The 12068-nt window shown below is 39.2% G+C and overlaps 1 protein-coding gene across 5 annotated transcripts in view; it reads left to right on the top strand.

Annotated features, from left to right (window-relative positions):
• The window catches only part of SPIRE1 (spire type actin nucleation factor 1), a 128456-nt gene that overhangs the window by 49898 nt on the left and 66490 nt on the right, over positions 1-12068 (top strand). For all 5 annotated transcript variants that reach the window (XM_088053727.1, XM_088053729.1, XM_088053724.1 and 2 more), the window contains one exon: positions 5040-5273. In XM_088053727.1, coding sequence (XP_087909853.1) covers positions 5040-5273 — 234 coding nt within the window. The remainder of the gene's footprint in view (positions 1-5039; positions 5274-12068) is intronic.

Below are 12068 nucleotides of genomic sequence, written 5' to 3'. Positions count from 1 at the left end.
TTCCATGAGGTGCTCCTGAGAGTTATGTAGGACACCTCAGGATGAGCTAAATAAGCAAAAAAATGTATATCCTAACACCTTTATTTGCTCACCTTTCCTAAAAGCCTCATCTTTTTCAGTTCCAGAATTGAAGAAACAAAAAATTATTTTGTTACAAATGGAAATGAGACCCAGAGCAAAAGCTTTCACCCTCTGTCATCTAGCTAGAGAGGAACAAGTTGGTTTTACATAACATTTTAACATGCCGGTCCTTTGGACCATATTACAGAAAACTGAGCACAAAAACTTGTGTTTGTCTTCTAACATGGCATAGAAAATTTAAGATACCAAACTCTTGACTTCAAGGATCTCTGTGCCTATGTTTATACCACATGTTACAGTGTCAAAAGCATCGTGTGGAGCTCCTGGCAGGCTAATTTAAAGTCAGCACATTAGGACAGGTTGGTCTTTACAGATTGACTAAGTGCTGCCTAATACCATGTGTGATGGCAGAGTTGGTGGTGGAGAGGAGCTCTCCCTGAAGGAGTGCCAGCCCTGAATTCTCAGCTTCTTACTATGAGGCAGAATGGTTCTCCTTAATTAAGTGTGTTGGAGATCTGGGCAAAATATGGAAGCTTAAAAATAATTATTGTACTGCACATTTTTAATAAAAAAATATTGGAATTCATGAAAGTGCAGTAATAATGCAAATATTGTGGCTGGTGGTCATATCTGAGGGTCCCTGTGGGAAAGTTCAGAGTTAGTCAGCTCACCTTAGGAGCTGGAGCTTTACAGCATCTTTAATCCAAGTTTAGAGACACAAAAGCTGAGTGGCTTTTGCTTGAAGGGAACTTTAGGGAGGGACAAGCATTTGAGCTAAAACACAGTGCTTTGCTGCTTTAAGTGCAAGCCTGTCCTTAGGCTTTGTTTGTTTAAAAATTGAGGCAGGCCTAGGAAGGGGATGAAAGCTCAGACAGTGCCCCATTGTGTGTGCCATGAGATGTGGATTCTGCCTGTTCTCATCCACGCTTCAGCAAGAATTAGGGGGATGTGTATGTTGAGGGGGGGGAAAAGGCTTTTTCTCAAAGTGAAGTACTTGCAATAATTGCACTTCTGCAAGTATCAAACCTCTTTGGTTCCTGTACAAGGGCTGTATATTTGAAGAGTTCAAGAATGTTAAATTGGCAGAGTTCATTGGAGGAGCATAATTTGGTTCATATGAAAAACTTAAAACACTAATGAACCCCTGTCCAAGAGGCATGCCTTAGTGTGTTGGAGGAAGGTATACAGAATGGAAAGTTCTGGGCTTTGTTTGTATATGAAAAGAATCTGAATAATTTGGGTTTTGGTTTTGCTACGTGTGTGAAAGGAGCATGTGGATATTGTTTTTATATTGTTCTTAAAGCCAAAGTGTTCCAGCTACTTTAACACAATCTAATCTAAAACCGCCATATAATATGAGTCCAGACTGGCGTAGAAACTGCAGGAATGCTCACGGTAGGACAAAATTGCCCTTTCACTAATGATTTCAGCATAGCAAAGTACAAGTTCAGTCTGTGGAAAATGTTTGTGTGTTGGATTTTTTTTTTTTGGTCTGGAGACGTGACTTTCAAAATAACTTGATGAGAAGGTGTAAAGCTTAATAGTGCAGACTGCATTGTTTATTTTTTAAATTTATCTACTGATTGATTTCCAGAGGTCAGGTCCTTTGCTGAAATTTAAATCAATCAGGAACAATTCAGATTTCACCTGAGTTGAGCAGCATTACTTAGTATTAGTGATGACACTTATTTCAGTGTTATGGAGTTGTTTTGGGGTGTCAGTGTGCAACTTTGTGGTTTAAAAAAGCTTTGCTAGGTCCATTCTTACCCTTGTTTTTCTTAATATATCTCTATTTTCATGTATAATTGAAAACTGTATCAGTACTTTTCACTTGTTAGGTGCCAGAAGTTTTTATTTTGTGCTAAATTGGCCAACAGTAGAATTTAGAATGTGTGATTTCTTTGTAAATAATTGATGCTTTAAATTTTTTTTTTAAAAGTGACACTCCCTGATTATCCAACTCAAAACCCCCTCTTATTTATCAATTGATCCATTCAGCTGTGAATAGCTTTCCTTTTTTTTGTTTGTATTTGATTTGTATTACAGGCAAAGTGAGAGCACTCATGCGCTGAAGCAGCAATCAGTTTACTTGTATATTTTGTCTCTATTTATATAGACCTAAAAATTTTATTTGTATGAAGTTGCATTAGTAGTTTTATCCATGGGAAGAGGTGTTCACAATTCTGTGACTTTTGTTTGATATTTCTATGGTAGTTGTGGGGTTTACAGGATCCTTGGTAAACTGATACTACTGAAAGGCACTGAACGTTTTCAGTTTCAATGTGAATCAAAGCAAAGTTACTTAGTTGTTTGCTGCTTTGTCTTTCAGCAAGAAGAATCTGTGATACAGACAGACAATGAGTAAATGTGTTTTTAATCACTTCTCCTAAATAAGGAGCTGAGAGACTGAACTACAGCTCTGACTTGGTGCTGTTACAAGCTTTCGTCTTGTGTCAGCTTTGCATGTATTATGAAATCTGTTCATAGTACATAAAAACGCACAAATCATATTACTGAGCTGCAAAACCCCACTGCTGATACATCAAAGAAAGCAGCAGCTGTCATCCAGTTTTAGCCATGGTGCTTTTGAATGCCTTAATCCTCTTCCCAAACAGAATAAGGCAGAGAGAGTGCACTTTCTTTATCCACCCCCTCTTCTATTTTTTTGAAGTTTTGGTAGCAAAATCCAGAAGCTGTGTTCAGCAGCCGTTACTGCATGGCACAAGACATAATTTTCTTTGCATCTGATATGGACATTTCAGTCTTCATGTATGCTAAGCCCTTTCAAATGTGCTTTTTATTAAAGTTAGAAATTACTTTGTGTTTATTCACAGGTGCTCAAAGTATCAAAGTGATTTTTCAGTTATACTTCATTTTTATTTCAGTTTCCTTCAAACTGGTATTCTTTGTTCCCTTTCAGCTGCTGAAGGGGGGTATATGTTGGGATTGTACTCAGAACCTGAGTTACAGGAAACACGTCTACCATTGGAATTATTGTATTTTACTTTGTGTGACTTCCACATTTTCAGATACCTTTTTTTAACAGTACAAGTTTTACAAGACAGTTATTACAAAACAGCTTCCCTAAGAAGTGAGCAAGATATACTACAAATATAAATTTAATATTTTAGATTAAATTAATTAATCTTTTAGAGCTGTCCCGTCTCCAAAGTGGGTCATGGCAGAAGTCAGGGGAAGGGTATGAGAACTGAGCAAGAAAGCAGTGAGACCTTCCTGACATACTTTCTTGTCTCAGTAGCACTTCCCAAGTCAGAAGCTCCTCTTTGAACTGATAAAACATATACAGGTTTTTCTTCTTCACTAATTTGCCTAATCACTTTCCCTAACTGCACTTTTTAATAAATATGTATAAACACATTTCAAGGGAATAGCATGTGCAAAATTTTATATTGAACCAAGTTACCAAAATTATTTGAAATAAATTTTAAAAGAATGTGTTTTATATATTGGGTTTTAAATTACTTTTTTTTGTTTATTAGCCACTGTCTTGGAAAGTGAATTTGCACTGCAAAGTAATCCCAACAGAGGAATGAGGTGCACAAATGTAAAGCTGTCAGACTACAGCAATCATTAAATTGTTCGTATAGATAAACTAATGGGAAACGATTTTAAGTCTTTGCTAGCCTCCAGCCTCTCAGACCAAAAATACTTTATTGTGCTGAAATAAGTAAGCAGCTAGAGTAAAACTTAATGTTTCAAGAATTCCTTTGTGTTGTCCTATTTACCCAAACAGAATTTCAAAACTCTGCAGTAAAAAGTGTGTCAACCAGGATCGTACTGAAAGACAAATTAGAGAAAATGGTATTTGATGACAAGGTTTAGTATATTTAGAAATGCTCCTGTTATTAAAGTCGCTGCTGTGCCAACTACTCCTACACTGGAGTCTTCTAATTTGTGTGACATGATATCTATCCCACCACACAAGGAAGATCAGAGATTACATGCAATAACTCCAGTCCTACTTCCGTTGTCAGACAAGGATCTTCCAGCAGTGACATTACCTTCTTGTGGTTTTCTATTGCAATCCCATTTTCCCTTCCTTCTTCATTAATACCCATTTTCAAACTCCTCAGTTTGAAATGCCATCTATTTACATCTTTAAAATTCCAGAAGGTTCGGTATTTCTCATAAGGAAAATAATTAATGCCAAGAGAGAAAATGTGCATTTAGCATTGCAGGATGTCCATGACAATCTTTTCCTAGCTCACACTGAGTAAGAAAGAGGTCATTGGTTTGCTTTGCTCTTGACGGGGCACAAATAAGAAGCCTCAATTCAATGAAAAATTGAGGTACCACCTCATCATTATGGAATACAGTTGTTGGTAGTTTCAGTGGTATATGTGTACCTCCACAGCTGTGCAACAGGCACAGGAGTTCTTGTGGGCTGCTGTCCCAGTGCTCAATGAATAATACTGGGACATGCACAGCTGTGTCCAGACACATCTCAGGTCAATGAAGAGACACAAACTGAAAGGCAGTTTCCACGTGTCATTAAGCTGTAGGAGGAGGAAGGCATTTCATGTTAGTTTAGTGTTTCTTTTTAATTTCTTCCCACCTGGCCCACAAAAAAAGATCATGTGCGTGCAATATAGTCTTACAAAGTAGAGTAATGTTACTTTGAGGTTTGTAATATCAGAAGGAAAAAGGGAAAATAATCTTAAAAGGTCCTCCTTGGTTTTTAAATGTTGAATTTTTATTTCAAATATTGAAATAAGAAAGTGGTAGGTATGTGGTATGATCTGCTCTTGCTTGTTCTGTGCTGTATTACTCAAGTGCTACTCTAGATATTAGCAGATCATTTTTCTCTTTGATTTTGATGTTTATTGCCTTCTCAGCAGGTGGGATTGTTATACAAACACCAGAAAAGGTTGTTCCACACTTGACCCATTCGCTCATGTAAATGGCATTAATATATATTTCTTTCTCTGTTTTTACAGGTTATTGAATCACTAGGGATTATTATATATAAAGCCCTGGACTATGGTTTGAAGGAAAATGAAGAGAGGGAATTAAGTCCTCCACTGGAACAGCTTATTGACTACATGACTAATGCCACAGAAACAGATGGGAGTAGGGATGAAGGATATGATGCTCTGGATGAAGGAGTGGAGGATGATGATGATGACAAAGAGGAAGTTGAGGCCATTCACTCCTATAAAGATGTCATGAAGGTACAGTAGTAGGCAGTTTATATGATAGTTCTGTCAATGAGAAAATCAACTCTGTTTTCTGTGTTATTGTTCTGTGTGATTCTGGCTGTGTCATTTTCTGATTTCCCTGGTCCTTTTATATGGTTTGCTTGTGAAAATTACGTGCAGTATTATTTCAAGTTTGACAGTAGGCAACAGAAAATCCATTATCAACTTTAGCATTGGATGTGCCATTAATATCACAATCTGATTTAATCCCTGCACTGGATAGTCAGCCTTCTAGTGTAAACATCTGTTGAATTATATTGTGTACTCTTGGATACTTCACGGTATGTTTCAATTAATTCACCTTTTCATTAGCAGGTTATTAGTGTAATTATTTCTTATCAGTTCCTTCACTTGCCACCCTCCCCTCCTGAAGCACAGGAGTGCTTTTATAAGAGTAGCTTATTTGGATGGAGTGAGTCAGGACACCAGTATTTCACTGGTGATCATTATGGTTGCAGTTCTTGACCTGAGTTGTGAAATTCGGAAATATAGGTTATGAATTTTAATTGTGACAAGTTCTTTAATGTTATCTGGGCTACTGTGAATAATCATTTGAAGGTATTACCCTCCAGAGCAATCTGTGCATGTTTTAGAGCCCAGTGAGCTCTTATTACAGACAGAGGTATTAATAACTGTGGTTGAAAAGAAATTGTGTAATTGGTTTAACTCATAAATAATCTGAGAATTTAATACAGGTTGAAAAATATCATGCTAACTTGTACAAGGGGATCGGGCCATTTATAGTGCTTTTTCATAAATGCAAGTCATATCTAAGGACCAGGAGCTTAGTACACCACAGAAATTGAGTGTCATAATGGAAGCTGAGACTAGAAGAATATCCCAAATAGTGCATCAGAACACATTAACACATTATCAGAAAAAAAGACCGCACTAAAATGCTTCAGTTCTGCTGGGTTAACAGTAGAGAGGAACTCTTGGGAGTCCGGAGAGGAAGTAACTTTGAGATGCTTTTGCATGCTCCTTGCATCAGAAGTAATGCCAGATGCTTAATGCCTTTGTTTTTCCTCCCTCCCTCAGAGAAGCAGAGGCCAGAGGGAGAATGAATGAAATGTTCTTTTGCTACCCTGTGATGGGGAGGGTCTGGCTGGCTGCAGTGCTCTGCCCTTCAAGCCCCTGCCACTGCCATTCTTGCTGAGTTGTGGGCGCAGGTGCTTTGCTCTCTCCTCCCTCTGCCTCTCCCTGACACCCAGTCGCCTGCTCCAGAGGGGGCAAGCTAAGCCCCCGTGCAAGCTGTTCCAGACAGTCTAGAAGAAATGTAGATTGATGGGATACATTCTTCCTTTCCCCCTGTTTTGGCAAAATGCTGTGAATTGGTGACAATTGAAGTTAGATTGTTAAGTACAAGTTTCACTTAGTGCAGAGGCAGATGAGACCTTTGTATACACAGAGCTGAAGACAGTGGCTTTGTGGAAGTGATTCTTTTGCAAATTCTTTCTTGATTTCTGCAAACAGTAAAAGATAAATCTGGAAAACTTTGCTGAACTCCTTTGGGTACACTGATGTAAACATCCCTGAAATACAAAAGCAATAAGAAAATTCAACGGGTTCCAGCAGTTAAGGCCATGGAATGGCATTCTTTTCATTTGCCTTTGTTAATATCTCTGCTAGTCTGAGGTACCTGCCTGTTTGTATGTTTTAAAATCAGCATCTTATATTTTATTTCTTCATCATATTTTATTAATAATTTTATATCATTCCAGACACGTACTGCTTCTGTGACTTTATCTTAGTAAATGGAAGGTCAGCAGTCATTTGTACATCATCCTAACTTTTGCTCCTCCGTCCCTTGGAAATCTCTTTTATTTCTGTTGTTGTTTTTGCCTAAATTATGTGCTGCAGGCTTTATTCCCTACCTTTATTCCCTAACCAGTGTTGTTACTGCATTGAGAGGACTAGAATGGCAACATTGTTCTGCTGTATTTTTGACATGAGTGCACATTTGCAAGGTCTTTTTTCCTTGACTTAATACCTTTTCAGGGATAAAGACCATCTTTAAAGCATGTGGCTTTCTCTTATTCTCCTCCCCCCCCCGCCCCCCCCAGCCGTGGTTAAATGTTAAAGGCTACACCCTTATTTACCCAGTGACTGTTTCACAACAGTAGTGTGTGATCTTGTGACCATGAGGCTCAATTATTTTAAGTCCCTCTTGGCAAGACTCACTGTGAAGCTTTTTCCTCCACAGTTTGTAGTGAATGCTGAAGCAGGTTTGCTTATTGAATTGAGAACTGTTGTTCTTGCCTCCCCTGCATTCTCTACATCACAAGATTGGAAAATGGTAGAGATGGACTGTGTGCTACTAATACTGATTTTTAAAGTTTTTAACTATGTAGTCTCCAGTCTTAAAAATTATTTTGTCCTTGAAAAGCATTTATATGGTTTCTCCTCCAAAAACTGTTGTTGTCTGGTCCATTGTCTGCCTGCCACTAAAACGGAACTTTTCACCATTAATCACCAACTTGGGTGAGAATATTTTGTGATTAAAACACAGAGGTGTAAAGTTTTTCTGTAATGTAAAGTAACCAAGGTCAATCCAGCACCCTCCCTCTAGCTTGGAAAATGCTGAGTAATGTGGCAAACACTGATTCCCAAGAACTGGGAACAGGGTAAGTGCTAAAAAGTACTGCCAAAATCATCATTGGCAAAGCCAGTGGGGAAGACACAGACAAGCTTTTGTGCTGCTTCTTGGTATATTTGGCTGATTTAGCTTTTGATTTCCTTGGCAGGACCAACCTGCTGCCCAGATTTGACCTACTGTTTTTAAAAATTCATCTGTGAAGAGACATTGGTTGCCAGAAGCTTTTAGTGTTTGATATATTTCCAATATGTCAGCTCTGCTGCAAATGAAGGGGAAAACAGAGACAGTAAAACCTGGACATTTTCAGACAGATGCTTTCCTTGTTTGAGTCCCTCTCCTCCACCCCATCCACTGTGTGTACGCACCGTGCTGTGTGGTGCAGGAAATATATCCATGTCAGGAGTGCCAGGTTTGCGCTGCCTGTACGCAAGACACAGTAATCCCGAGGGACTGGGAACACACCAGGCTGACAGCACCTGTACACCTTGGGAAGCCTTGGTCAACAGAGAATATAGACAGGGAAGGGCTGGCATACCAGGCAGTGTTGGGCTTGCTAAGGGTGTGGGAAGTCCTATCATGTGGCACCTTTATCACACCATGGGGCCCTCCCTGATACTGAAACAAGATGATGCAGTTTATCAACCTCTTACAGAGTATTCTCAAACCCTAATTCCACTCCTAATCTTAACATTATCATACTCCTTATCCCACAGATCTCTGCAGTCAGATGGTTTAAACCAACAACATTTTTCAAGTTAACCCAGAGGCACTTTCTAAGCTGCGATTAATCAATATCTGCTGGCTTGAGCCCCAACCCTAAACCCAGTTACAATATTATACTTCATTCTAGGTCAACACCCCTTTCTAATTCTAGATTTAAAGGAAACCTCATAAGGCTTTGATAGAAGGTTTTATTCTGTGCTGGTATTTGCTGGGCTGAACTGCCATCCTAGTCCTGTCATTTCTTCCAGATTTGAACATCATTGTAGCCAAATCGCTACTGCCAGTACTAGACTTTACCTCAGCCCTTGTGCAGAGCAGAGATGTTGTAGAGGTGTTGTCAATTGTGCCTACAAGTCACAACACTAACTTTTGTCACTGCCTTGCTACCTTTTTATGCAGGTCTTGTAGAAGGTAGATGAAGGAGGCAGTGCCTTTCCTGAACCAGTATCTTTCTCTAACTTATGTTCACCTTTCATCCCAAAAGTTAACTCAGCTTTTAACAAGAACCTGTAGCTAATCCACACCTTCTTGTCTAGGACACAAATACAGGTGGATGGTCTCTGCTGCTCAATGGCTTCAGGTCCCAGGTCTTACCTAACTAATTGCTTTTAAGAAGTTCAGTAATAGTGTTAATTCTGACCAAAAATTAATTGTCATGCAAGTGGTGCTTCACAAAGGTGAATGAGTGGCCCAGGTCTCATGGTAAACAAAAGCCATATGTAGAAAATCTCCATGCTGACTTAATTTGCATGAAATTTTTTTTCAGGGCAGCGTGGTCAGCATTGTGTTATCTCGCTATAAGAAATGTAAACAAGGACACAGTTTGCAGTATTTTTATTGGTAGAAAATTATGTTTGTGCTTTGCAAAGAGGAAGAATAAATTGTTTTTTTCAACCTCAAACACTCCTCCTCTCCCATTTCAGTTATTTTAATCATTGGCATGGTCATGAGATGAGAAACTTGTATGTTTAGGTGACTCATATGTCTTCATAGTTCAAGGATATGACTGACTCCTTTCAGCTGGAAGGAACTGAAATGTACAGTGGTGATATTGATCTGCCTCTGTTTTGAGTATTCTGATAGTAGTACAAATCTACCATCTATGGCATGTGTAGGGTTATAGGCGAAAAGAAAAGTATGTCCTGTCTCAATGCAATTATAGGCAGGATAAGAAGATCTACATTTAGATCTAAGTTTTGGAGACTCCCTTCTGAGTCTGAGGACTATTATCAGAGAGATGCTGTGACCCCATGTAAGTATAATATGGGAACCTGTGAGAGAGGAACCAGAAAATGAAGTTAAAAACAAGTGAGGGTATTTGTTTATGACAGTTAAAGAGTTCATGTTGCTGGAATTCAAAGGCCCATAATTTTGTCTAGTCCAGGCTTAGTAAGGTGCAGCTTTCTGTGAGTGCAATTCAGTTTAAGGCTGGGCTTAAGCATTTTTGTATGAGCCTGCAGAGCAGTATTTATACTTCATTTCCAAACAAGCATCTTGCACTGTACTGTCTGTGAAGCTGGTGAAGCTTTGGAAACTTAGATGGTAAAGAAAGTCCCAGATGGTGCCAATTAATTTTATATTAAAAAGGAATGCAGCATTGTTGGCTATTTGTGAAAATTCTCATGCTCAAAAAAGACAACAATGGATCCTCGCCCTTCTCTTGCATCCTGTACTCACATGTACTCACATGTGCTAGTGTGGGTAGATCTCATTTTAGAAAAACATGATTCTTGCCTGATGTGCATGGAGAGACATTGAAATTACAGTGGGTTGGAAGTCCTCAGTTCGCTTTTGTTCTCACGGTACTTGCTGGCTTGAACAAAAATTTATCATATTCCACTTGTGGATCTTCAGTTTCATAGAGGTCTGAGACCCCTTTTGTAATATTGGGAAGCCTCCTTTCCCATCTGTTTGGGCATCTAAAAGTGCAGCCATCTAGTTTTTGTACCTCTTAAGTTCTGAGGAATGCAGGTTCTCCTTTGGCTGTTCCTTTTTTGCAGTTTAACTCTTTGGGGACTGTCAGTTAGAAAAAATCTCCCACAGTGACTTTGTAAACACAGCCCCATAACAGTAAACAGTAAAAGAAGTGTAAACACTGCAGTGACAGGACACCCTCAGGTGGATGCCCCTGGGCAGTTTGGGCCTCTGAAGGCGAAGTTTCATGGTGCTGCTCTGACCAGGTAGACAGCTTGTGCCAGCTCATGTCCTGGCCACCCTTTCTCTCTGTGCTTCATTGACAGAAGTGGGAGCTCTGAATTCAGCAGTGAAGTCATAAGGACGAGGTCTCATCTCCTATGCTCAGGAGGTGAGCGTGTGCTCCAGCATTCCTATTGGGACTCTGACAAAACAGTCACTGAGATTGGACTAGCTAAGGAATATATGGATCTTGACCAAATAGGACCCACCCACAGCCTTTTCTTATTTTTTCACCATGCTTTGAGAGAACTTGGAGTTGTCTTAGAAATGCTGTAAACCTGCTGTTTTTCTCTTGTCCAAGCAAGCGTTGTGCATCAGGGTTATTCATTCAAAACTCAGTGTGTTTCTCATGTCTGTGTTGTCACCTTTGCTGGGATCTTTGTCACCTATGTGTCATCAAAGCATCCTAAAAGTTTGTTTTTGCCTTTGCTCTTTAATCAGTTCTTTCCTCTATTTTGTGCCACAAACAATTGTGCAGGTGCAGAGTAAACAAGTGTTCCTGGCTGAGTCATGGAGGAGCCACTGTTGGAAGCTCCTGTACTGTGCAGGCTCACAGAGCTGAGCTGAGGACGGACTGTGCAAAATAAAGCAGGAGGTTTCTCTGCATGTTAGAGTGTTTGTAACCTATGAGCAGTATCTCCATGTTGCTGCTATTAAAATAAAAGTGTTTAACAATAATAATAGGGCTTTGATATGAAGGGCTTATACCTGATGTACTTGCAAGGAAGTTGTCCCTCAAGACCTTGGTCTTTCCATTTAAAAAGAAGAAATTTTTGTCTTCTTTAATTATTGTTGGAAACATTCCTTCCGTCAGTATGGGCTTAGATAGATTGGAGTATCTTACTCCAGGCTGGGAGACAAAACCAAATTATCTTTTCTGCAATGATTTATGGCTCACAGTAGCACATATACACTGGTTAAAAACCCCTGTACCCATAATTCACATAATTATACTGGTATAACCTGTCTAAGGTCTAAAATAGTCTGAGGAATCCAAGGAGTTGTCCAACAAAAACAGGAAACACAGATGGGGTGTTCAGATTATTTTTATGTATGGGGAGGTTAGAATACACACCTGAAATTTGTGTGTGGCCCTTATACATCTAAAAGAGGCACAGCAGACTTTTTTCCTCTGTCTCTTTTATGCTGTAATTATTCTAAATAATTTATACAAGGGTAAAAAGAAAGTTCCATATTTAGTGCAGGTGAAAGGATTATTTGGTGGTAATGGTGGTGGCCCGTAATGCATTAAA

Source organism: Pseudopodoces humilis, chromosome 1 (genome assembly GCF_049639895.1).
Source record: "Pseudopodoces humilis isolate 2021_Gansu_Grassland_sample_001 chromosome 1, ASM4963989v1, whole genome shotgun sequence".
Classification (NCBI taxonomy): domain Eukaryota; kingdom Metazoa; phylum Chordata; class Aves; order Passeriformes; family Paridae; genus Pseudopodoces; species Pseudopodoces humilis.
This window is presented reverse-complemented; position numbering and strand designations above follow the sequence as displayed.